The sequence below is a fragment of the Rhinoraja longicauda genome, chromosome 27, assembly GCF_053455715.1.
Source record: "Rhinoraja longicauda isolate Sanriku21f chromosome 27, sRhiLon1.1, whole genome shotgun sequence".
Taxonomy (NCBI): domain Eukaryota; kingdom Metazoa; phylum Chordata; class Chondrichthyes; order Rajiformes; family Arhynchobatidae; genus Rhinoraja; species Rhinoraja longicauda.
In genome coordinates this window covers 5,331,019-5,358,610 of record NC_135979.1, presented here as the reverse complement: position 1 = coordinate 5,358,610, position 27,592 = coordinate 5,331,019, and the positions used below count along the sequence as shown (strand labels likewise).

The 27,592-nt window shown below is 42.6% G+C and overlaps 1 protein-coding gene across 1 annotated transcript; it reads left to right on the top strand.

Moving 5' to 3' along the window:
- Positions 1 to 276: 276 nt before the first annotated feature.
- Positions 277 to 24,048, top strand: matn1 (matrilin 1). Its single transcript, XM_078422969.1, has 8 exons — positions 277 to 379; positions 6,004 to 6,347; positions 10,736 to 10,958; positions 12,729 to 12,851; positions 14,117 to 14,521; positions 16,668 to 16,817; positions 20,661 to 20,747; positions 23,996 to 24,048. Exons 1-8 carry the CDS (start codon positions 277 to 279, stop codon positions 24,046 to 24,048), a joined length of 1,488 nt encoding a protein of 495 aa, XP_078279095.1.
- Positions 24,049 to 27,592: the final 3,544 nt, after the last annotated feature.

Below are 27,592 nucleotides of genomic sequence, written 5' to 3'. Positions count from 1 at the left end.
CAACCCGCGGTTCTCGCGTGCTTTAAGTCTGCCCGTCTTCCTGACTCGATCAACCCTCCTCCCCTCCTCTGTCTATAAACCGCGGCAGCCCAGGGGACCGGGTTTGCATCAAAGAGTTGTGTTTCAAGTAACGCGTTTCCTGGAACTCTTTTTATGTCTTTCACACGTGTCCGGCTGCGTTGCAGCCTCTGCAAGGGGTAGAGGGTTAATACCTGGAGTCGGTGGCGCTCCCTGCCACACTGCAGCCTGCTCTCCCTCAACAGCTCGCTGGACAAGATGATGGGACTTTGCACTGGACTGCTCCTATCTGCCTTACTCCTCGTTCAGGTCAATGGGGTGCCTAAGCCTAAAGTAAAACCAGGTCCACAGACTCCAGCCGGTAAGAAGATACATTTATATACTATGATGAAGAACAATAGTTATTCGACTTTTTTTTAAATCAGTTTCTTATACTTTAGAACCCTCTCGCCCATAAAGTAGAATAAACATGTTTCATCAACTTATAATTTAGAACTCTCTCGCCCATAAAGTAGATGAAGTATAAGTTCCATCAGTCTCTTACTCTTTAGATACCTCCTGCTCAAATGACCATGTTAATGCATTTTTTTCCAACATGTACTTAAGGATTTTCACCTGTTTTGAAGTGTTGTTTGCATCCAAATCAATACTGAGTAAAATAGCACCAATCGTAATATCATTTCAATATTATTCTAAAATTATGAACAATATTGACTGTTCATGTTATATTTTGTTTGAGATTTTAAGATTATTCCTCCTGCAGATTATATTTATTAGTTATAATTGGAAATCCCAGTGTTACATTGTTACTTGCTGAAGAAACACCGAGACTTTAGCAACTCCTTCAAGGTTCGTTGTATTTGGCATTTAAACCCAAATGACCAGGGAGGCAACCATTCTAACAAGTCAAACCAAAAATAATGTTAACGGTGTATCAACTGGACTAGGTTAGTGCTAAGAAATTAGAGCTAATTTTTTACAGTCTTTTTGATAATAATAAATCATTTGCAGAAAACACTTGTGTAGGACATGCATTAAACATTGTAAACATCAACATTGCAACGTTAAAAAATCCCAGATGCATTGTAACCAAAGAGCCACCAACACTGCTATCCAAATATGACATTGACCAGGTATGAAACCAGGGAAATTTCATATTGATACAAGGAACTGCAGATGCCGGTTTACAAGAAAAGGCACAATGTACTGGATTAACTCAGTGGGTCAGGCAGCATCTCTGAAGAGCACAGATAGTGACGTTTCAGGAGCATCCTCAAAATAACCATTTATTTGAAGAAGGGTCTCGACCTGAAACGTCACCCATTCCTTCTCTCCCGAGATGCTGCCTGACCTGCTGAGTTACTCCAGCATTTTGTGAATAAATACCTTCGATTTGTACCAGCATCTGCAGTTATCTTCTTATAACCATTTTGATGCTGTACAATGAGTTTGAGGGGGGAAACTATCAATGGAAAATATCTCTGCATTTCCATCACTTTGTTGGTTAGATAGACTATTAAATGGGGATTGGTCTTGTTGCAGCATGTGCTAGCATTATCGTAGTTGCCTTGTATATATACAGACAATAAAATGAATATTATGTTTCAGCTGCTAACATCTTCAATGTTCCACATTTCATTATGTACTTGTGTGTGATTGTGTCATCTGAATGTTGTGAACACCCATCACAATCCATCTGTGCTTTAACCTACCTGGTACCTATCACTTTGCCAAATGATTGATCATTGTCGATGTTTTCCATGGTTCTTCGTGTTTCACCCCAGCCTGCAAGCAACAGATTATTATGTCACAATGATAAATGATTTACAGTTGATGGGATTGGAAGTGAAAAGTTGAACTTGACCCTTCCAAGAGTACTCATTGAAAGCAGCCTCACTTCTGTTGGGAACTGGTCACCCTACTTTGTTCAACCGTCTCTATGGAATTCAATGTGCATGATTGTCGGATTTTGAAATAGATTGCAAAGACGATGCTATCTGTTGAAAAGTAAAGCCTAACTTTTTAAATGCTGTTATTATCTTTGTGGTTGTTAAAAGTAATATTACTACAATGTAGCTGAGACACAGTGGGTTCAGTTCAGACTACTGCTGACTTACCCAATTCTGCATAGCTGGTCGGAATACTTCATTTAGCCACAGTGTCCATTGGAGAAAATAACTGCAGTGACCCCTCCTGGAAGGTACATTGATAGTGAGAGGGATTGGGTGGCATTGGCTCCAGCCCTGTCCTAATAATCGTCAGCTGTTCCAATTCCGAGAATGGCCCATGGAGAGAGGGGCCCCATAGCGCTACTGCATCTCAATAAAGCATTCAGGCTGAGGAGGTGGGAATTTTCAATGAAAAAAAATCTGTGTTAAAAAACAGCAGTTGTACCATTCATAAATAAGTGATATGAACATAAGTACAAGTTCCAGACATTGATTTATTTTGGTAAATTCTGAAGAATGGTGAAATTGTGAATTTGTCCAAGATTGAAGCATTAGGCAGAGGCAGATATTTGGAAATAATTACCCCCTTTGCTTCCTTGGGAGCCAGCATGGACACATTGGGTCAAATGGCCTTCTCCTCCATCGTTATACTTTTTGTTGCGTTGCCCATATTCAGATGGTCAATTTCTAACAATTGCCAACAAATATGTATGTAACTCAAGTGGAAACTATATCTTATGGAAAGTCATCTGAAAGGGTTTGCACTGTACCTGCACTCTGCGAGAAATCAAGCCTGTTTGAAGTCTAAATCCGCCTACATATTTCAATGTCGTTTTCATCCACCCTGCTCTGTTCAATTTATTGAAAACAAACCAAAAGTCCCCAGTGTCATAGAGAGTGAACAGAATGGCTAGTGTGTCACTCGGTACAGAAAGTTCCACATTAAATCAAAATCTGTACTCATTCTGAGGGTGCCAGTGAGATCACAGATTATTCTCTGAGCAGGGTTAAGGCATTTTACTGGTATTCTCTTTTATATTTCTACAGTGTAAATGCAAAGAAAAACCCACTCTTGGCAGCATTAATGCTGTTCTGGTAAGTTACCGCATCACCCATGCTTCTGCCACAGTATTGGTGCATAATTATTTAACTGTTGCTTGAATTACAAAGGCCAGCTTGTTCCATCAATCTTAACTGTGATTCTTTCTGCTCTTTCCATATTTCAGGCAATCAACTTTACACCAGCACATGGATCAATCCAAGTTTCTCACTCATTTTTCCTGTAAATCTATTCTCCCCAACATTATTTTTTTCACAAAATGCTGGAGTAACTCAGCAGGTCAGGCAGCATCTCAGGAGAGAAGGAATGGGTGATGTTTTGGGTCGAGACCCTTCTTCAGACTGTCTCTCTCTTCCCCTCCCCCTTCTCCCTCTATCTTCCTATATCCTTCCTTTGTCCCTCCCACCTGACATCAGTCTGAAGAAGGGTCTTGCCGAAACGTCACCCATTCCTTCTCTCCTGAGATGCTGCCTGACCTGCTGAGTTACTCCAGCATTTTGTGAAATAAATACCTTCGATTTGTACCAGCATCTGCAGTTATTTTCTTACACTCCCCAACATTATCATCAACTCCCCTCAGAATTTATTAGGGGCATTTTATAATGCTTCATTAACTTACCAAACCTTATTTACTTATGATGTGGAAGGAAACTGGAACGTCCCTAGGAAACCCATACAATCAAAAGTGGGACATGCAAATAGCACTCAACAAACACTTTTCACTGTACCTCAGTACGCGTGACAATAAACTAAACTGAACTGAACAGACAATGCCAGAGGGTAGGATTGAACTTAGGTTCTCTGAAACTATGGGGCAGTAGCTCTGCCTGATGCACCACTGTGCCGCCCAACCCTATCACAGGGGGTTACTGCTTTATTCTTAAGATGCGATGCAAAAGTCCAGCACTACGTCACTAGTTACATACTGAATGCCCAGCTACTTATTTCTAATAGTTTCAAGTGCTTCTTGTGAATGCTTGACGAGAAGAGGGTCACTGGTGGCTGCGTTATTTTCCTTGGTGGTTTCAGCCCAGATGTGAACAGCTAATGACCAAAACTTAAAAACAAAATTACAGATGCTCACAAAATATTTAGGCAATACTCCAACATTACGTTCAGAATATTGGCCCAGTAATAACACATTATCCAAATCTGCACTGGCATTGTGAATAAGATGTATATCTTTTCAGTTTCCAGAGTTATTTCATAGTTTTAGTTTTAATTCCTTAACTACATGTTATTGTCTACACATATTTTATAATCAGACAATAGTCTTCTCCCAGTTCTCCAATAGTTTTTGGAAAATCACTTGCATTATTTCCACAAATAATGTGCTATGTTTTCAGATTAGTTTCAGATTAAAATTGATTTTACAGTTTAAAATACAGAAAGGTAAAAAAATAGGAAGTGCCAGGAATAAGGAACAGGGAATCCTGTTATCTATAAATCCATCGTGTGACAACTGACATAGTTTTGACTTTGGCATCACACAATAAAAATAAAGTATCTTTAGTGATAATATATAAGAATTGCAGCTAAAGTCAATGGAACCAACTAATCCTTGTAGAGTGCAATGGTTGAGTAATTGTGCATCAATGCCATGCCAGAAGCAAGTACAACACTTTAAATTATCAGAATACCACTAATGTTGCCAAGAGTGGACAGGTAGGTGCACGGGAAAGGTTTGGAGGATATGGGCCAGGCACGGGCAAATGGGACCAGCTTGGATGGGGCAGCATGGACAAGTCGGGCTGAAGGGCCTGTTTCTGTGCTGTATAACTTTTTATGACTCTATGAGTGATTGGGAGATGCCACAAGAATATGCTGCTCTCGCTAAATGTCAGCAAAAATAAGTTTTCATTTACTTCAGAAAGGGGAAAACAGTGGAGTGAGTTAGCAGCTGCTAATTTCCAGGCGTTAACATCTAGGGTGACCTATCCTGGGCCCAACACAGAGATGCATGTCGTTGAATACTCTTAACAAATTTCTGGATACATATATACTAACGAGATGCATCATGGCCTGATGTGGCAAGTCCAATGCACAGGAATGGAAGAGGCTGCAGAGAGTAGTGGACTCAGCCCAATCCATCCCTCCCCACCATGGAGAGCAGCTCCACGGAGTGCTGCATCCATCATCAAAGATCTCCGTCATCTGCTACTCACCCTCTTCATGCTGCTCCAGTGAGGCAGGAAATACAGCAGCCTGAGGACCCACAACACAAGGTTCGCGTACAACTACTTTCCTCCAACCATCAAGTACTTGAACCAACCGACACACCACTAATCATACCCTGACAACGGAACACCACGGACCATCTCTGGCAATACCATGGACTTGTTTTCTAATTGTCTTTTGCATTAATGTTTTTTTTCAGTATTTTTTTTTCACAGACTTGTAGAATGTAAGTGTAATTTATAATTTCTGCTTCTGTATATTGGCCATCTACAAACCTGTGATAATGCTGTGATAAAGAAATATTTACATTGTACCTGTACCTTTCCATACTTGTGCTTATGACAATAAACTTGACTTGACTTGAGTGGTCCTTTTGCTTCTTCACTGCAGGAATACACCTTGAAGATTTATGCCAGTAAATTATCTTCACCCTGCTCTGTTGTAAATCCTACATTATAGTCGAAACACAAAGAACATGGTATTGCTCACTTATAATTTCCAAATCCTTGCAGTTTTGCTGATACATTATACTGGTAATTTCCCCGAGCTATTGTGTGAATTAAACATGAAACGTTGGATGGATTTAAGGACAAAAAGCTAATTTGAAACAAAAATGCACAATACCACTGGCGATAAAGCAGAACTCTTAACAAATGCTGCAAAGTTGGCACTCTCATTCAGCTGAAAGCTGGGGGGGGGGGGGGGGGGGGGGGGGGTTTGCACCTATCCCTCAATTTGTTGTCACCTACATTTCTGCCCTCCTTCATGTTTTCCTTTATTTCTTTCCCTTTCATGCAGGTCTTTGCCGAACAAAAGCCACTGATCTTGTCTTCATCATTGACAGCTCCCGGAGTGTCCGCCCTTCTGAATTTGAACAGGTGAAAGTGTTTGTGTCCCAGGTAATCGAATCCCTTAACATCAGCCCAAATGCCACCCGGGTTGGAGTGGTCAACTACGCCAGCAGAGTCAAACACGAATTCACCCTCAATGCACACCGCAACAAGGCGGCCGTCCTGCGAGCGGTCTCTCAGATCGAGCCACTTTCCACCGGCACCATGACTGGCTTGGCCATGCATTTCGCAACCAACGTCGCGTTCAATGAGGCCAGCGGAGCACGGGTGAAATCCAACGTTGCCAGCAAGGTAACTATCACAACCTTGTAATAATAGAACCAGAGGGACTATCCATTTAGTCTGATTTTACACCAGGTCTGTATGGTTTCTGTAATAGTCAGTGGATATTTTTAAGGCAGAGACAGATAGCTTCTTGATGAGTATGGGCGTCAGAGGTTGATGGGGAGAAGGCAGGAGAATGGGGTTAGGAGGGAGAGATAGATCGGCCATAAGGTCGAAGATGGACACAAAAAGCTGGAGTAACTCAGCGGGACAGGTAGCATCTCTGGAGAGAAGGAATGGGTGATGTTTTAGGTCAAGACCCTTCTTCAGAATGGTCATAAGGTCAGAAGGAATAGGAGTAGAATTAGGCCATTTGGCCCATCAAGTCTACTCCGCCTTTCAATCATGGCTGATCTATCTCTCCTGCCATGATTGAATGGCAGAGTAGACTTGATGGGCCGAATGGCCAAATTCTACTCCTATCACTTATGACCTTCTAGAAGTGTTAAGCTTCAGCAATAGGCTTTCATTCTTCCAGGGACAACTTACATTTTCATCGAAAGGCCTGGTGTCTTCTCCACCGTTTCTGCTACTTGGACAGTAACCATGCTGAGCGCAAGATAACAGAGTTGATGCTCACTATTTAGTTAATACTAATGAACATTCAGCTGAAAAATCACCTGTGATAAATCCATGAATCCATTGATCATTTGAAGTGGTTCAAATGTTCAAGTGAAATGGTATATAAAAAACACACAATTTCAATCAACTAAAATGAATGAAAGAACATTAAGAACTAATAAGCTATTTGACCCACTCAGTCAAATCATAACTGATGTATTGATTCAGTGAGGTCATCCTGCTCCAAGCCTGTTCCTGGCAAAATTTAAAAACAGGAACTCATGATATTCCCATTCTGTTGGATTTGAAGGTACCCAAGCTAAATAGGAGGTGTTGTTCTTCCTGTTTGTGTGGAAGAACCCAACAACACAAACATTGACCTCACCTCCCCAGTGTCCCCTTACATCAAATGTTCTCTCTCCAGCTTTATATTTCACTCCTTTCCTTATCTGACACCATTTTGTCTCCTTTTCACTTCTCACCTTTGTCACCATCTCTACCCATCTGTTGATCCCTCCCCCCCCCCCCCCCCCCCCACAAACCTCCAACTTCATGTGTATCCACCCATCACTTGCCAGGCTTACCTCTTACCTCTCACCCCACCCATACCTCTCATTTTCATTTTTCCCCCTCTCCCTCCCCTCCACTCCATCTGTCTGAAGAACGGTCCCGATCCGAAACATCTTCTGTCCACGTCTGGACTTAGGGAACTTTAAACTTACTACGCTAACCAAGTGATAAAAAAATGTGAAGTCAAATATTCGTTGGTTTCAATTAGGATGTTTGTTTTCTTAACAGAAAGAAAATTACTGCTGATGCTTAAATTCTGTAATAAAATAAGAAAGTGCTTAAAACACACAGTTCGTTAGCCAGCACCTTTGATAAAATAAACTGAATTAACAGTTCAGGTTGCTGGCTTTTCATTAGAACTCATGGATTAAATTTTACTGGAAATTTAAATTCTCCGCATCATTCTGTAACACTGTCAGATTTTTCATAACCTTATGTCATTGTGTCATTGTGTCATGGAGTTCGTTTAAGCAATATTTTCTAAGAATTCTGGTTCTTGTTTGCCCGTAATCAAGCTTTAAAAAAGGCGTCTCTTTCAAATGGTAAAAACCTAGCTGAAAATATTATACAGTCGTCAAAGAGACTCCTGTCGTAGTTCTGGAGGGGATCTGTCTGAGTACAGCATAATGCAACTGCTGTGTGAAATTGTTTGACGGTATGTCTACACAATATTGAATGAAGTTACAGTTACAGAAGGATTAATGCTTTAAGAAAACATTATTTTTTTAAAATAATTAAACCAATCAGACCACAATAAGCAACAACTGGATTCCAGCATGAAGGATGTTAATGTAACCTTTGATAGACACAAAATGCTGGAGTAACTCAGCGGGACAGGCAGCATCTCTGGAGAGAAGGAATGCATGACGTTTCGGGTCAAGACTCTTCTTGAAACTGAGAGTCAGGGGAGAGGGAGCTGCCTGTCCCGTTGAGTTACTTCAGCATTTTGTGCCTATCTTCGGTGTAAACCAGCATCTGTAGTTTCTTCCTACAGATTAATGTAACCTTTAATGGTCCATTTGGATAGACAACAGTAAATGGCAGAATGGCAAGGTACTCTTGCACAAACATTTAGGATAAAAGGAATGGGTAACGTTTCAGGTCGAAACCCTTCTTCAGGCTGAAGAGGAGTCTCAACCCGAAACGTCAAGTCTGAAGAAGAGTCTCAACCCAAAACGTCACCCATTCCTTCTCTCCAGCGATGCTGCCGGTCCTGTTGAGTTACTCTAGCATTTAGCATCTCTCTTGTAAGCCAGTTGTAAACCAGCGTCTCCAGTTCCACACTGAACCACATTTTTTTGCTCGGTCCCACACTTCACCAACTGAACCTGGATATGTGCGGTGCACTATGGAGAGACTACTGAGAGAAAGATAATATTGGGAGAACTATCACAGGTTCATCGGGTTTTTGCCTGGGAAAAATGCCGACAAAATTCCTTAGACCAGGTCAGCTGCTGGCAAACTTTGGCTGCTAGAGAAATAAACAGAAGCATTTTTGAAATAAGACATTCATTTAGAGATAAATAACAACTCATAAACTCCACATCTTGATGCGCTAGAACCTCAATTTACTCTCCAACCTTGAATGGAATTCCACTGCTGAAAATGAGTAATAATGCAGTAGAATATTCTAACATTAGTGAAAACTCTACCACCGCTGGACCACTTTGTAAGGAAATACTTCCTGACCCAGGGAAACTAGTTTATGAAAACAACATGCATGCCTTTAAGGGATTGGTCTTCCTACAGCCCAATCCCTGTGGACGAGTTACATTCAATCTTTCTGAACTAAACTGAATGGTGTAAGCGTGCAGCGGTGGAGTTGCTGCCTTACAGCACAGAGATCCGAGTTCAATCCTGACTACGGGTGCTGTCTGAACGGAGTTTGTACGTTTTCCCCCTGACTGCGTGAGTTTTCCCCCGGTACTCCGGATTCCTCCCACTCTCCAAGATGTACATGTTTTTTAGGTTTATTGGCTTTCTTTGGTAAAAATTGTAAATTGTCCCCAGTGTGTAGGATAATGCTGCTGTACAAGGTGATTGCTGGTCGGCAAAGACTCAGTGGGCTGATGGGCCTGTTTCCGTGCTGTATCTCAAAACTAAACGAAACTAAAGGGAGAAAATACAAGCAATACTCAACAGGTCAGACAGTACCTTTGGAGAGAGAAATGGCATTGAGCTTTCAGATCAACAGTCTTTCTTCGGAACCTTTTTTTGATGCGAAAATTTCAAATTCAACTCTAAAATTGTGTATCACCAGAAGCTGTTGGAAACACATCATTACTGAGAGGTATTGGTAAAGTCAATACAGGTAGTCCTGCTATAACACAATGGTTGCATTCCTAAGAAATCTCGCACTATAGAAAATCTCATTATAAAAACGACTTTGTAATAATTAATTTCTACCAATATATGGTTACTGAGTTTCTAATCTGGTTTCCACACTTTCATATTGTGAAAATAAATTAATTCAGCATGCTTCAAAAATAAATTCATCATAAGATCTCCAACAGAGGAATGTAATGGTGCTGGAAGTATGGAACATCTGATACATTCAGCCTGAATGTTCTCTGTGCATCTCTGCCCAGGATCCATATCCATTACCAATGCAAGTTTTATCCTATTTAGAAAAGCATGGACTAAAGTTACACCATAAACATTATTATGCTTTGATAATGTAACTTTCTTTGATAATGTAACATTTGATAGCGTGACCATCTTTCCAGTTTTACTTTATTCCATAATGAGTGATATGGTGGGATAAGTACATTTAGAAATGAGGTGTGGGGGGTGAATCTGTGGAGTTCTTTGCCACAGACGGCGATGGAGGCTAAGTCATTGGGTATTTCTAAAGCGGATATTGGCAGGTATTTGTTTGGGAAGAGTGTCAAAGGTTACGGGGAGAAGGCGGCAGGAGAATGGGGTTAGAGGGAAAGATAGATCAACCATGATTGAATGGTGGAGTATTCTCCATGGGCCGAATGGCCGAATTCTGCTCCTATGACTTGTGAACTTATGAAATCACCCATGAACTCAGTTCCATTATTGGTGACTAATGCAAGAGAGTAACCAACTTTCATAAGTGATAGGAGCAGAATTAGGCCATTTGGCCCGCCATTCAATCATGGCTGACTTATCTCTCGCTCCTAACCCCAGTCTCCTGCCTTCTCTCCATAACCCCTGACACCAGTACTAATCATACTTTGTGCCCATTCTGCCCGTAGGTAGCCATCATTGTGACCGACGGCCGACCCCAGGACCGCGTGCAAGATGCTGCCACCCGTGCCAAACAGAAAGGCATTGAGATCTTCGCCATCGGTGTGGGCAGGGCAGAGATGAACTCCCTACGCGAGATCGCCAGCGAGCCTCTGGAAGAGCACCTGGACTACGTGGAGAGCTACAGTGCCATAGAAAAACTTTCCAAAAAATTTAAGGAAGCTTTATGTGGTGAGTAAAACAGCAAAGAATATGGAAATATACGGAAATATGTTAGCAAAGTAGGACAGCAGATCAGAGCCTGCCTCGCCCTCATGCTTGTAACGTTGCAAGACAGGGTCATAATTGTCAGCAGGTGTTGGTACAGCACTTGTATGATGCCAATCTTAAACTCTTGCAGCCCAGCGGTATGAACATTGACTTCTCCAACTTTAGATAGTTCCTCTGTCCCTCTCTTCCCCTCCCCCTTCCCAGTTCTCCCTCTATCTTCCTGTCTCCACCTATATCCTTCCTTTGTCCCGCCCCCCTGACATCAGTCTGAAGAAGGGTCTCAACCCGAAACGTCACCCATGCCTTCTCTCCTGAGATGCTGCCTGACCTGCTGAGTTACTCCAGCATTTTGTGAATAAATACCAATCTTAAACTCTATACTTTTCAGACATATATAAAAAATAATTTGTATATTTAAAATATATATGTATTATTGAAAGGAACTAGGTAGAATTTAGTAGTAGTAGGTCTGAAGAAGGTTCCCGACTCGAAGTGTCACCAATCCACTTTATCCAGAGGTACTGCTTGACCCAATGAGTTACTCCAGCACTTTGTATCCATCTTAAGTGGAATTTATCCCATGAAGAAGGCATACACAATACTACAGGCTATTCTGCAATTCGCCGCAACATAACTTGGATTTAGACTCCAAGAACTATTATACATTCAGATCAATAAGTTAATCTGTTTTGATTTTGTGGCCTTCAATTTCCTTCACTTTTATACACTTTGGCACATATAGCAAGAGACTGTAAACCAACTATATGACTTAAAAATCATGAAATATGGATTTAATGGAATATTACCCAATGAAATGCCAAACTTCATTGGCCTTTTACATCCATTAAACACTGCAGCTGAATGTATCTCCTCACACAGTTAGTTATCCAACTGTGCTTGCAGGGAGTTTGGGCAGCACAGTAGCGCAGCGCTAGAGTTGTTGCCTCACAGCGCCGGGGACCCGGGTTCCATTCTGATCTCGGGAGCTGTCTGTGCAGAGTTTGCAAGGTCTCCCTGTGACTGTGTAGATTTCCCCAGGGTGCTCTGGTTTCCTGTCACATTCCAAAGATGTGCAGGTTTGTAGGTTAATTGGCCCTCTGTAAACTGCCTCTCATGTGCAGGGAGTGGACGTGCGAGTGGGATAACATTGAACCATTTAGAACGGAGATGAGGAAAAACTTTTTCAGTCAGAGAGTTGTGAATCTGTGGAATTCTCTGCCTCAGAAGGCAGTGGAGGCCAATTCTCTGAATGCATTCAAGAGAGAGCTAGATAGAGCTCTTAAGGATAGCGGAGTCAGGGGGTATGGGGAGAAGGCAGGAACAGGGTACTAATTGAGAATGATCAGCCATGATCACATTGAATGGTGGTGCTGGCTCGAAGGGCCGAATGGCCTCCTCCTGCGTCTATTGTCTATTGAACCAGTGTACAGGCGATCGATGATTGTTGGTCGGCGTGGACTCGGTGGGCCAAAGAACCTGTTTCCACGATTGCCAAAACATCACCTGTTCATTTTCTGCAGAGGTGCTGCCTGTCCCGCTGAGCTTCTCCAGCATTTTGTGTGTATCTTCAGTGTAAACCAGCATCTGCAGTTCCTTCCTACGCGCAGTGTCTGGATCTTTTGCCGAATGTCAAATTTTTCTTTTTGAAATTCTCTTTGGCCAAATTTGCATTTGGAAAATTGCTTATTCTTCCCCGAAGATATTTGAACTGGTTTGAACTTTGTGTTTCAGTGGTGGATCTGTGTGCAAGCGGGGATCACGACTGTGAGCAGGTGTGCGTGAGTGTTCCTGGCTCTTACAAGTGTGCCTGCAATGAAGGATTCACACTCAACCCAGACGGAAAAACATGCGGGAGTAAGTCTTGATTAGGCGTAGAATATTTTTGTTACAACGTTGTACATCAGCTCGCCTGTTCTCCTGCTTACATCAGTTACATAATGCACAAAACTATCCATTAGTCTGCATGAACTCATGAACTACACGAGCATACAAAATCCAAGATGACTGCACAGTTCATGATGGAATAGCCCTCTGTGCAAAAATGTGTCCAATGACTACCTTATTTAAAGTAAAGGATGTTCTCCTTGCTGTGCTCAGTTTACATTATCTACACATTTTCCAAGACTGAACCATCCCTCTCTGAATTCACTTTTCCTCAAAAGTCTCCCTTGCCTCTGTCCAGAAACCCCAGAGGGTGGTGAATCTGTGGAATTCATTGCCACAGACGGCTGCAGAGGACAAGTCATTGAGTACTTTTAAAGCGGAGATTGATAGGGTTCCTGTTTAGTGCGGGTGACAAAGATTGTGGGGTGGAGGCAGCAGAATGGGATTGAGAGGGAAAAATAGATCATCCGCCATCGAATGGTGGAGCATACCCGATGGGCCGAATGGCTTAATTTTGCTCCTATGTCTTATGATCTTATGAGAAGGAACTGTTCTCGAGTCTGGTGGTGCTCGGTTTCAAGCTTCTGTATATCCTGCCTGATGGGAGCAGGGAGAAGAAGGAATGACCAGGGTGAGAAAATCCTATGATTTGTGATACTCCTGGTGTAAACACCACAAGAGATGAACAGAAACACACAAGGGATTCCTTTCCTTTTGTAAACTGAGCATTGTAGATTGGGCTACCACGACTGGCCACAGGACTCTTGTTAATTTTAAAATGTTATTCTTGATTCTTGCCTTTACAAAGAAAAACTGGGTGTTTCAAGAGTGGATTATTCCGCTCAGCTGGGACTTGTATCGCTGCCTGTTAGCCTCAGTCCTGGGAATGTGAACGACACAAGGTAAATGTAAACTCTAAACAAATAAGATCAAACACATGCGAGGAAAATAAGATCAAACACATGCAGTTAATTACAGCAATGGATTTATTTTTCTGTTTCTCATAATCATTCTAGAGAGAGCTAGATAGAGCTCTTAAGGATAGCGGAGTGAGGGGGTATGTGGAGAAGGCAGGAACGGGGTACTGATTGAGAATGATCAGCCATGATCACATTGAATGGCGGTGCTGGCTTGAAGGGCTGAATGGCCTCCTCCTGCACCTATTGTCTATTGTCTATTGTCTATTTATTTATTTATTTATTTATTAATTCTTGCTTTTTTAATTTTCCTCACAGCTTGCAGTTCAGGAGCTGTTGATTTAGGTTTTGTTATCGATGGGTCAAAGAGTGTGAGACCTGAAAACTTTGAGCTGGTAAAAAAATTCATCAACCAGATCGTCGACTCCTTAGATATTGGTGACCGGAACGCACGGGTGGCCCTTGTCCAGTACTCGAGCACGGTCAGGACAGAATTCCCCCTCAACAAGTTCAAAACAAAGCAAAGCATCAAGGCTGCCGTCAAGAAAATGGAGTACATGGAGAGAGGAACAATGACAGGCCTCGCTCTGCAACATCTGGCCGAGAAGGTGTTTCTCCCGTCCCTGGGAGCAAGGGACAACATCCCAAAAGTCGGAATTGTCTTCACTGATGGACGCTCTCAAGATTACATTAATACTTTTGCCGAAAAGATCAAAAATCAAGGTGATGCTAACAAAACGCTCTTGGTCATACATCCCACGTGCTTGGCAGGGGAGGAAATTGCATGACTAAGGGGAGTGAGCGGAGAAATGGGACTAATTGGATAGATTTGCCAAAGATCTGGCAGAGACATATTCCTTCTGCACTGTAAAATTTATACTAGAACATAGAACATAGAACAGTACAGGCCAGGAATGGGCCCTTTGGCTAGGGTTGCCAACTGTCCCGTATTAGCCGAGACATCCCACATTTAGGGCTAAATTAGTTTGTCTCGTATGGGACCGCCCTTGTCCCGTATTAGTAGGGTTGCCAACATCCTCACTCCCAAATAAGGGACAAAGGGTGATGTCACCGCCCAGTGCTCCACGTGACCTCACCCAGCCAGCGGCCACGTGCTCCCGCTCCACCAATGGCGGCCGCCATTGGTGGAGAGGGAGCACGTGGCCGCTGGCTGGGTGCGGTCACGTGGGGCACGGGGCAGTGACGTCACCTTGTCCCGTACTTGGGAGTGAGGAAGTTGGCAACCCTACCTTTGGCCCACAATGTCTGTGCTGAATATGATGCCAGGGCACTACGGTGGCGCAGCTGGTAGAGTTGCTGCCACACAGCACCAGAGACACAGGTTTGATCCTGACCTCAGGCGCTGTCTGTCTGGAGTTTGCACGTTCTCCCTGGGAATGCATGGGTTTCTCCCCGGTGCTCCATTTCTTCCCACATCCCAAGGTTGTAGGTTAATCAGCCTCTGTAAACTGCCCCCAGTGTGTAGAGAGTGGAAGAGAAAGCAGGATAATAGAATTAGTGTGAACAGATGATCGAAGGTCGATATGGACTCGGTGGGCCGAAAGGCCTGTTTCCATGCTGTATCTCTAAACTAAACGATACCAACTCTTATCTACCTGCACATAATCCATATCCCTCAATTCCCTATTCTGTAAGGAAACAGTGATAACACTTTCCCCTTGTTTTATTAAAGCCCCTTCAGCTAATGTTTATTTACAATCAATATATTGAATGATGGCCTACTCCTAACCTACTGTAAATGTTCCAGTTGAGCTCAATGTCATAAACCGTATGAAAGCAACACACTTTCTCTTCCATGCCTGCAATCAGCTTCTCCCTACAGTCGGGTGAAGTTAATAACTGCCCAGGGGAAAAAAGCTCCTTAAAGTAACCTAATTCCCACTGTGCAAATTTGCCTCATGGTAAACTGAACTCAAACATTTCAGTGCATAAATGACTTAACATAACTCTGCAGCTAATAGGTTGAGAGTGTTAACTGTGGGACTGAAGCTTGTTTACTTACAGATGGTAAATGGCTGCAAAATGTTGTTTCAAACAAATCAAAATGCACAAGAATACACCTTTATGCTGCTGCAGTGGTGCTCCTAAATCAATAGTTTTTGAAATCGTCAAGATGTAACACATCCGTGGTATTGTTGCACATAATAACACATGTCTGCAGCATACATTGTCGAAGATGGAATCCTCACAGTTCAGTTCAGTTGAGTTAATTGTCACGTGTACCGAGGTACAGTGAAAAGCTTTTGTTGTATGCTATGCAGTCAGCAGAAAAACAATACATGATTACAATCGAGCAATTTACAGTGGACAGATACATGCTAAGGGAATAACATTTAGTGCGCGTTAAAGCCTGTAAAGTCCAATCAAGGATAGTGCGAGGGTCACCAATGAGTAGGTAGAAGTTCAGCACTGCATCCTGGTTGTGGTAGGATGATTCAGTTGCCTGATAACAGTACACACATAGACCTTTCATTCCCTCCCAAAAAATGTTACCCAGCCCCAACTTCAGCAGAGCAATCCCAAAGCTTGTTTTCCATTTCCCACATCAGCTAAACTGTGGCCTCATGGTTCTAATTAAGGATTGGACTGCAGCATGCAGTACAGACTTCTCAGCACGATTACCCATTTAGTTATTGGATGACACCAGAGCATTGATTTTTCTCCATGTTACATGGTCGTTTTGAGTTCAGTCTTTTAGTTATTGATGATAAGTGACACAATGATGCCAAACTCTTATAACAACATGAACAGTACAGCATTGCTGATATTTTCACCCCTAGGCTCTTAGCAGCGATCTCTTGGAAGGTTTTCAAAATGCAATCTGTAATTCATCCTTAACTGTTTTCAGGAATTAAGATGTTTGCGATAGGAGTCGGGAATGCACTTGAGGAAGAATTACGGATAATTGCTTCAGATCCAGTGAAGGATCATTATCATTATACCGCAGACTTCAAAACAATGAACCAAATTGCAGACAAATTACAGGTCAAAATATGTGGTAAGGATTTTTTTTCCTCATTTTTCAAAATGTGGTCTCTTGTTTCTGTTTGTGTAAATCTAGAGGTTTTTAAAAACTTTTCAGACTGGGAAGCAGAGCAAATGTGAAATGCTCTCATCATTCTGCATAATATTAGATTTCTAAGAGTGTTTTATAGTCATACGTCCCGAAACAGAACAATAATTCTTACTAGCAGCAGCAGCACAACAGATATGTAAACATAATACTCAATTAAACTTAATCCTGAGATTGAAGGGAAAACTGAAATATCGCAAACGAATAATGTTTTGGTTAATTTCAAAAAGGAATGGAATTTTGTAATGTTTATCTGAGACATCGAATATTCACATATATAAAAACTTTTGAATTGGAAAGATTGTCGTCGAGTAGTTACGACTTTGCCTGCCATTTAGGATTTTGTCTTTTAGATGAAATGCGAATCAAACTCCTCCGTCGTTCTCTTCTAATGGACATAAAATAAACCATCACTATTTCAGTGAAGAGTGTGGTAGTTCTTCCCAGTTTCCTGACCAATATTTATCCCTTATTGAACACTAGTGAGCATAATGTCGTCATTATGTCGGGTGGCACAGTGGTAGGGTTGCTGCCTTACAGCACTTACGGCATCGAAGACCCGGGTTCGATCCCGATGACGGGTGCTGTCTGTACGGAGTTTTACGTTCTCCCCATGACCGTGTGGGTTTTCTCCGAGATCTTCGGTTTCCTCCCATGCTCCAAAGATGTACAGGTTTGTAGGTTAATTGGTTTGGTATAAATGTAAAATTGTCCCTAATGTGTAGAATAGTGTTAGTGTGCGGGGATCGCTGGCGGGTATGGACTCAGTGTGTTGCAGGGCCTGTTTCCGTGCTGTTACTCTAAACTGAACCAGATTAGCTGACCATGATCACTCTGCCGTTTGTGGGACACTACTTAGATGAAAGTCTTTTGAGGATGTGAAAGGGACAATATATATGTACATATTTCTGTTATATCCATTAACCCAACTCCTAACATCAAAGAAAAGTATGAACTACAGTACTCAAAGGAATATAATACCATCATTGCAAAAAAAGAACTTCAATTGGTTTGAAGAATCATATCTACAACAGATGTTTAGCTTATGTTGTGTCTGTATAATGAGGGACATCAATCTTCTGGTACAGAAAAAATCAATTGTGAACAATGAAAGGAGTTGCAAAATCAACTCTAAGCACCTCTGAAGCAATCATTTTTTACTCATATTTTTACGAATGTAATCTGCATTTTCAAAATTTTCTTCATAACATAACAACACTTTATTGTCACTCGGCACAACACCGAGCGAAATTTCAGCAGTCACACAAAATACAGCAAAAAGAAAAGAACACAGGACACCCGACCCCAACACAAACATCCATCACAGTGACTCCAAACACCCCCTCACTGTGATGGAGGCAACAAAACTTCCCCTCTCTTCCCCCCGCACCCACGGACAGGCAGCTCGACCCCTACCGAGGCAAACGACATGCACAGCCCCCGCAAGGGGATGGAAGGCCCCCCGGCCGAGCCGCCCCGGGCACCGAAACGTCCCGCGGCCACACCGGGCGATGTTAAGTCCAACGGCCGAGCCGCACCGGGCACTGAAACGTCCCGCGGCCGAACAGCGCTGACGATGTTAAGTCCAGCGGCCAAGCCGCACCGGGCACTGAAACGTCCCGCGGCCACACCGGGCGATGTTAAGTCCAGCGGCCAAGCCGCACCGGGCATTGAAACGTCCCGCGGCCGAGCTGCACCGGGCACTGAAACGTCCCGCGGCCACACCGGGCACTGAAACGTCCCGCGGCCACACCGGGCGCTGAAACGTCCCGCGGCCACACCGGGCGATGTTAAGTCCAGCGGCCGAGCCGCACCGGGCACTGAAACGTCCCGCAGCCGAGCCGCACCGGGCACTGAAACGTCCCGCGGCCGAGCCGCACCGGGCACTGAAACGTCCCGCGGCCGCACCGGGCGATGTTAAGTCCAGCGGCCGAGCCGCACCGGGCACTGAAACGTCCCGCGGCCGAGCTGCGCCGGCAATGTTAAGGCCCGCAGCCGAGCCGCACCGGGCACTGAAACGTCCCGCAGCCGAGCTGCGCCGGCAATGTTAAGGCCCGCAGCCGAGCCGCACCGGGCACTGAAACGTCCCGCAGCCGAGCTGCGCCGGCAATGTTAAGGCCCGCAGCCGAGCCGCGCCCCGGGGAAGAGACCTAATAAAATAAAGGTTTCCCCCCGCCCCACCCCCCCACCCCACCCCACACCCCCACCACACACCCCCACCACACACCCCCACCACACATACACAGCCAAAAACAGAAACAAAAACCATCCCAACACCGACACAAACAAAAAAAAAGAAAAAAAGACAACAGACTGCCAGAGAGCCGCAGCCGTTAGGCGCAGCCAACTCCTCCCAACTCATCTAGTTTTCAGTAATTACCTTGTCATCACAGTTCCTTCTGGGGGAATAAGTGGGGCTTTAGATAAAATACAAATAACTCTGCTATCCAGGTAAACAGTTAAAAATAAATCCCATTGGAAACCAAAAAATTGGTAGATCTGTTGGGGATTTGTGTTTATTTTTCCACCAGAAGTAAATTTAAAATTATAAAATAATTATTTGCATACGATACATAATTACATAAATATTCTGGCAGAATAAACACACGTCCTTGCAGAGTACTTACATGTATTGAATATCAGCCGCGTGACATTATTTTATTCATTCCTTTCCTGCAGGTGCGTAATATAAATATTGATATGGACCAGGGATTAAGTGTGTAATTTAGCAAAATGGTGACTCCCACCCCTCCAAAGCTTTGAAGTTACCGCAGAAAATTGAGCATACCTCTTCAGAATGAGACCCAGGTTCGATCCTGACTACGGGTGCTGCCTGTACGGAGTTTGTACGTTCTCCCCTAGTGTATAGGACAGTGCTTAGAGTACGGAGGTCACTGGTCAGCATGGACCCGGAGGGCCGAAGGGCCTGCTTCCCTGCTGTATCTCTAAACTAAACTAAACTAAACTAAAATCTCAAAATTCCGAACGTTTGAAATTAACAAAAAAAATTGTGAAAATTTTCTATCGGATTTCGGATTCTCCTTTAAAGTATCAATCTTATTTTACCCTGTGAAATATTTAGAGATTAATTTATAAGAAACATTCAATTAAATTTGCAACTTGCCCATATCAATGCCATGAGTGTTACCAGATGCCAGGTACCAGGGAGTACCTGGCCTTGATGCCAGCTGATAATTAACGCTGGGGAGCTGGTAATCAATGCCACTGTGATGCTGGATCTATGCTAGATCTTCAACAAAGCCACTGAACCACTGACCCAGTGTGTCACAAATAACATGTCAAAAGATGTAAAGTAAGTCAGTGGAAGGAATGAATGAGAAATGCATGATGTAAATTTATGTCTAAGTATCTAGGAAGCACAAAAAAACCCCTACAGATTCAGAAAATCTGAAATAAATATAAAAAACACTGGAGATACTCATCTGGTCAGGCAGCATCTGTGAAGAATATAAAATAGTTAATGGCAATGACCTTGCAACAGAATAGTTTCTGATAAGCGGTTATTGACCTAAAACATTACCTTTGTGTCCGTCTCCACAGGAGCTGCCTGATCTGTGGAGTAGTTTTAGATTGAAGTAATGTTCACTCAACAAATCCCCACTCTGTGAATGACAATGAATGCCGTTTCCAGTATTTGCAACAGTTTACTTACCAATAAATATCGATACTGTAACCTGCAACCTTGGTTCACGGAGAAATTGAAGAACATTGGTAATGTCCCGTCATCTGTCTTGTTTTTGTTTTCAGCTGCACCTAAAGACCCATGTGCCTGCGAGTCACTAGTGGAATTCCAAACAAAGGTCGAGAAGATAATTAAAACACTGACGTCCAAACATATCCTTTTATTCTCATGTGCAGTTTATCATAAATATATACTCATATAAAATTATCTCAAATTTAGTTTAACCTTAATGAGGAAAAATTATGTGCAATGTATGCAGGGTTGATTTTGGAACTTTGATTGCAATTTGGCTCTTACTGTTTGTGATCATCCTACATTTGATAACAGTGAATGAACAACGAAAGCCATGAATGAGACGACATTGGGATATGGTAGGGTGGTGGGTAAGTTGCTGGAACAGTAGCCGATCATCTGAACCATTGGTCCAGAGACCTGGGTTCAAACCCCACGAGGGGAGGTCAGCAATTTAAAATAATTTAATAAAGTAATTAAGTAAAATTAAGTAATTCAATAAATCTCAATTGAAGGAACCAGAGTGGCAAGCTGGTAGAGCTGCTGCCTCACAGGGCCAGAGACTCAGGTTTGAATCTGACCTCGGACGCTGTCTGTGAGGAGTTTGCACGTTCACCCTGTGACTGTGTGGGTTTCTTCCGGGTGCTCCAGTTTTCACCCACATCCCAAAGATGTGTGGGTTTGTAGGTAAATTGGCCCTAAGTAGATGCACTGTGTGGATGCAAAAGTGGGATGGCATAGAACTAGTGTGAACAGGTGATCGATGGGCCAAAGGGCCTGTTTCCAAGCTTTGTCTGTCAACTAATCTAAACTATTATCTGTACAAGGATCGTCATAGGATTATCCAGTGATATATTCTGGGATTTGAACCCCGGAGGTGAGTTCAGGAAACCTGCAAGAGTATGTTTTTGGCACAGCCCTCAGAGTTTAACAGCGAGGCCATTTTAGATGGAGCTACTGGCCACAAGGCATCCATGAGTGGTCTTCAGGTCCTTCGGTTGGGAAGCTGCCTTAATAACTGAAGCCTTTAAGAGAGTTTACGTAGGATATCAAGGGACCGTTATCTTAACATTAGAGTCCATTAACTTATATCAAATGGCAAGTCCATATAATCAAAAATACAAGTGTGATTGCATCCGCAGGTATTACAAATGTCTCTTCTGTATAAAACCTATGGAGGCACAAAACAAAGGCACCAAAATGAGAATGTTATGTTGGTACTTAAAAAAAGCTTGAAACAATTCTATTAACTTCTTTGCACCAGTGTTGAGAATAAATGCAGCTTACCGCCAACTCAACTGCATTCCCCACCTGAGGATCTCCAACGTTCCAGCATATTTATTAAAATCAGAGAATCACTAAAGCAGAGGAAACCTTTGCTGGGTTCTCGTTGGCCTCAATCTCTTTACTCATAGCCTGATAAGTTTACTTTCCTCGAGTACTTTTCAAAACTCCTTTAGAAGTTGTGTTTGAACTCCTTTCCGCTGTCCTGTCAGACCGCACATTCCCAAATGTCCTTCAGCAAGGAATCCAGCCTGAGATATATGTTACTCTGTGTGACTTTAACCACCTTAGGAAATGGCCCAGAAACCCCCGCTTAGTTTATAGGCAAATCGGGATGGGGGAATGAATGTTGGTCCAGTCAGTGATTCCCACAGGTCATGAAAGAATAAAACAAAAATTCCAGATCACATCAGCTTACTGAGTGGAAAAGCTTTTTTTCTCATGCTGATCATCGTAAATCTGTTTCCTCGCGTTCTTAACTTTTCCATGAACATTGAATTCTCCAATTTTAAGTAACTTCTACTTACAATCCCCCTCCCCTCCCCTCCCTCCTTCCTTGTTGTTTTACCAGTTCCACAGTTCTCCACATTGTATCCCTCTTGGGATCACATCTTCCCGAGCCATCAATGGACCTACCAGGCACCACCCTGCCTGAGGTCATTTGTGGCTGGCCCTGATTAGTCAGGTCTATTCTCACCCCCAGATCTTCCCTATGCCTCCCCCCCCCCCCCCACCCACCCACCCACCCACCTCCTTCCTTCAGTCTGGAGGGGTCCCAACCCGAAACATCACCCATCCTTTTTCTCCAGAGATGCTGCCTGACCCGCTGAGTTACTCCAGCACTTTGTGTCTATCTTAAACAAAATCACTTGTCAGATTCCCTTGTTCTGATGAGAGCAAGCCCAATCTCTTCAATCTATCAATAAATAATGTTCCTTATCTCTTTAACCAACGGAATATGTGTGTGAAGCTGATGCCTTTACATGTCCATGAGAAGCCAAGACCACATAGCATGTTCTGATATAGAACGGTTTAAGAAATAGATAATTGGACTGTAGTTTAAAAAAATGCTAGAAACACTCAGCAGTTTGGGCAGTGTCTATGTAAAGAGAAACATAATAAATGTTTCAGGGTGAAGATCCTTAGTCAGAACTGGGAAAGAGGGATTATAAACATAGTTTAATTAATATAGTATCATTCCCTCATGTATTGTTTTCCCCTGTGTAGGAAGGAACTGCAGGTGCTGATTTAAACTGAAGATAGACACAAAATGCTGGAGTAACTCAGCGGGACAGGCAGCATCTCTGGAGAGAAGGAATGGGTGACACTTTGGGTCTGAAGAAGGGTCTCGACCCGGAACATCACCCATTCCTTCTCTCCAGAGATGCTGCCTGTCCCGCTGAGTTCTCCAGCATTTTGTGTGTGTCTATTGTTTTCCACTGACTGGTTAGCACGCAACAAAAGCTTTTCACTGTACCTCGGTACACATGACAATAAACTAAACCAGAGAAGGTGGAAGGGAGAAGGGAAGAATGACTAAGGACAATGGGAATATATTTGATTGAGTGAGAACAGGTCAAATGGGTTAAAGGTGCACTGAGTGTGATTACATTTTTCTGTCTGTGTAATGTGCTGCGAATAGCAGGGGAGCAAACCATTTTCATAAGGTCAGGCTGTACCAATGAAGAGAGAAAAGCTGAGCCAAAAATTACATTTGTTTTTATTTCGGATTTCCAGCTTCCTTCATTTCTTCTTCATTTACAATCGCTCAGATATATTTCATTTCCCATTACAGTGCTACATATCTGCATAACAATTTGAATCGATATTACTTACAATCAAACCGTAAAGTATGTTGCAATATTAAGATGCGCCATCGAGCTGATGGGACTGAAGGGGTTTCTCTGGTATAGGCTGAAGAGCTGGTAAAGTTGGGGAGGTGCAGTCCAACTACTGACTTCAAAGTTGACTTGCATTTAAATATACTTACAGATTTTCAATTTAGTCATTTAATTCATTTAAAACTTGAAGCCACTTCTGAATCGAGCACAGTGGTTGAATACTTTGACTTTCATGCGATATGGTCCTTAACAAATTTCTATACTAGGTACCTTTGCAAAAAAACTGGCAGCTCTTGAGAACAAACTTCGTGTCTAAAAGATTCAACTGCACTTTTCCTGACAACTGTTAACATCATCAAATGTACTGAAAACATGCTTATGTAATATACAAGAGTATCTGAATTACTAAAAAAAAGCTTTAATTTTAAAATGTCTAGTCTAGTTACCTTCTCCTTATAAAGGAACCTTATAAGAATAAGTGCAGTCATTTTCATTTGGACAAAGCACTGTGAAATATGCCAGAAACATTGACATTTTTAGCAATATATTTTGTATATTAAAAAAGGAAGACACCAAATATGAAACTTAGTCATAATTTCATTGTATTTATATTGTAATTTTCTTGTTTGATACTAACATTGCCATACAATACAACCATATTTAATTCCAAGCTTTTATATTTTGTCCTCTAGTAAAAAAAATTATGAATCATAATACATTTTATCATGTGCTTCTAAGAACTCGGTAACCTCGTCCTTTATAATAAAGAGCATATATTCTGAAATTTGACCAGCTAAGTACTACATAGAGCCATTGAGTCACACAGCACGGAAACAAGGCACTTCAGCACAACTCGTCCAGGCTGACCAAGTTTTCTAACTGAGCTAGTTCTATTTGCCTGTGGCAATGAAATACAGAAGTAAACTATCATAATTGTTCAGTTGTAATAGCAGGGGACAGTAGAAATATGTTATATCTCTGACATCTTTGGGCAAAACCAAGAAACAGAAATGGTTAAAATTTGTGCATGGCCAAGAGTATAGTTTCTCCTGCCTGTTGCATGCCCTTCCTGATCACAGGATCTATTACTTTTAATAGATCTGAATATTAGAGCAGATTGCAACAGGCAGGATAATAATAGGTGCATTCTTCTCGGTGCTCGTGACCAAAGACATAATTCTAGCTAAAAATATCTTGTGTGTCTTTTTTAAATTCGGATATTTAAATATGTATATTTAAAAAGAAAAGATATTATGGATCCTTAAGAGTTTTGTTTGGATGTTCTGTTTTGTCACTTTGGTAAAACCGTATTGTGTCAGGAAATAACAGGAGAATAAAAGTGGCCCAAAAACATTCAAACTTTTGCGCGATGGTCTCTTCTTTTATATAATTTATTTCAGTGAGATTGTTGGACTCCACATCTCACTTGATTATCCTTCACACTGAAAGCTTGACCTCAAGGCCTAAGGAAAGAAGATGAAGGGATAGGCAAGGCCCCTTAACAGAGACACAGAAAGGGATGAGGGGCACCACAGTGGAGTAGTTAAAAACAGTCGTGCATAACATAGGAAAAGGAAAAGCCATGACTGCAGAAGAGAAAATCACTCTCAGGTGGGTTGTTTAAAAGGTAAAGACCACCAGGAGTGCAGGGTAGAACAAGTGATAGGTGAAGGCCTAGGAGAGGTGAGCCGGTAGCATGGATATTGAAAATGGAAAGGCAGAACACAATGACACTCGAGCCTAGATGGAGATAAAGGGAAGGGGCACCGCAGAGTGAAACAAAGGCAAGACCCACTGCATGGTGGAGCAAAGAGAGAGACCAGAACTCAATGGTTCAGCTGAATAGTTATTAAATATCCCAAATCCAAATCTCCATTTGGAAGGTTCCCAGAACATCATTGTCAGATTGTCAGAATGAAGCACAATGTTGATGAACAACTCTCATCAACTGCTACAGAAGTAGAAAATATTTGATTGGGATGCATCACAGCACGGGTTGGGAACAGCTCCACCCAAGACTGCAAGAAATTGCAGAAAATTGGGGACGCAGCCCAGACCATCACACAAACCGACCTCCCTTTCATTGGCTCCATCGACACTTCCATGCTCCTTCAGCAAAGGCCGCCAGCATAATCGAGGATGAACTTTGTAAACTTCATAAACATTGCTAGTGAGGAGAAGGTGACAACAAAGCATATAGAGATAAAATGTAATCAGGGGGACAGTCGGACTGTTTGTGGAATGAGGAAGGGGGAGGATAGACACAAAAACCTGGAGCGGGACAGGCAGCACCTCTAGAGAGAAGGAATGGGTGACATTTCGGGTTGAGGCCCTTCTTCAGGGATGGAGAGGGAAAGCAACAGTTAATTGAAGTTAGAGAAGTCATACCGCTGGGGTGTAAGCTGCCCAATCGAAATATGAGCACCTCCGAGCTAGCAACGATCTATTCTACATTTTCTTTGATATACATCCCCTTTGATATCTCGTTTTCACACCTTCCTCTTAATTATCTCTGCATCTCCCTCTCCTCTGACTCCCAGAAGAAGGGTCTCGACCGGAAAAGTCACCCATTCCTTCTCTCCAGAGATGCTGCCCGTCCCGCTGAGTTACTCCAGCACTTTGTGTGTATCTTTGGAGTAAACCAGCATCTGCAGTTCCTTCCTACCCATGTACCTGCATTTGGCCCATATCCGTCTAATCCTGTCCTATCCATGTTTATCATATGGATATAATGTTTATTGTATGGATTATTTTCTCGTTTACTACATTCTTTACGGAGTACTATGTTTACATATTCTGTTGTGCTGCTGCAAGAATTTCATTGTTCTATCTGGGACACATGACAATGAAACACTCTTCACATTCTCTGGTGCTCAACCAATGAATGGAAGGGAACGTATAGAAAGGAACTGCAGATGCTGGTTTACACTGAAGAAAGACATTTAGCAGGTTAGGCGGCATCTCTGGAAAGAAGGAATAGATGATGTTTCTAGTCAAAGATAGACACAAAATGCTGGAGTAACTTGGCGGGACAGGCAGCATCTCCGGAGAGAAGGAACCAGGGGACATCCAGAACCAGGGGACACAGATTAAGAATAAAGGGGAGGCCATTTAAAACTGAGGTGAGAAGAAACTTTTTCACCCAGAGAGCTGTGAAATTGTGGAATTCTCTGCCACAGAAGGCAGTGGAGGCCAGTTCACTGTATGATTTAAAAAGAGAGTTAGATAGAGCTCTAGAGACTAGTGGATTCAAGGGATATGGGGAGAAGGCAGGCACAGGTTACTGATTGTAGATGATCAGCCATGATCACAATGAATGGTGGTGCTGGCTCGAAGGGCCAAAAGACCCCATCCTGCACCTATTTTCTATGTTTCTATGAATGGGTGACGTTTTGGGTCGAGACCCTTCTTCAGACTAGTTAGGGAAAAGGTGAACGAGAGATATAGACGATGATGTAAAGATGATGACGAGAGACAAAGAACAATGAATGAAACAGACAAAAAAGTAATGATGATAAAGGAAGGGTTGAGATCCTTCTTCAGACTGGTGGTGAATCTGTGGAATTCATTGCCACAGAAGGCTGTGGAGGCAAAGTCAGTGGATATATTTAATGCAGAGGAAGAAGAAAAGTCTGAAGAAGGATCTCGACCCGAAACATCACCCATTCCTTCTCTCCTGAGATGCTGCCTCACCTGCTGAGTTACTCCAGCATTTTGTGAATAAGTACCTTCGATTTGTACCAGCATCTGCAGTTATTTTCTTACACTATGTAAGGCAGAGATAGATCCTTGATTAGTATGGTTATCAGAGGTTAAGGGGAGAAGGCAGGAGAATGGGGTTAGGAGAGTGAGAGATAGAT

What these genes read in the sequence shown, in the direction of transcription:
- matn1 (XM_078422969.1), top strand. Translation starts at nt 277, where the DNA reads ATGATGGGACTTTGCACTGGACTGCTCCTATCTGCCTTACTCCTCGTT. An exon ending in ATTTAAGGAAGCTTTATGTG is followed by an intron (nt 10,959 to 12,728) that starts GTGAGTAAAACA and finishes TTTGTGTTTCAG; the next exon opens with TGGTGGATCTGTGTGCAAGC. An exon ending in AGACGGAAAAACATGCGGGA is followed by an intron (nt 12,852 to 14,116) that starts GTAAGTCTTGAT and finishes TTTTCCTCACAG; the next exon opens with CTTGCAGTTCAGGAGCTGTT.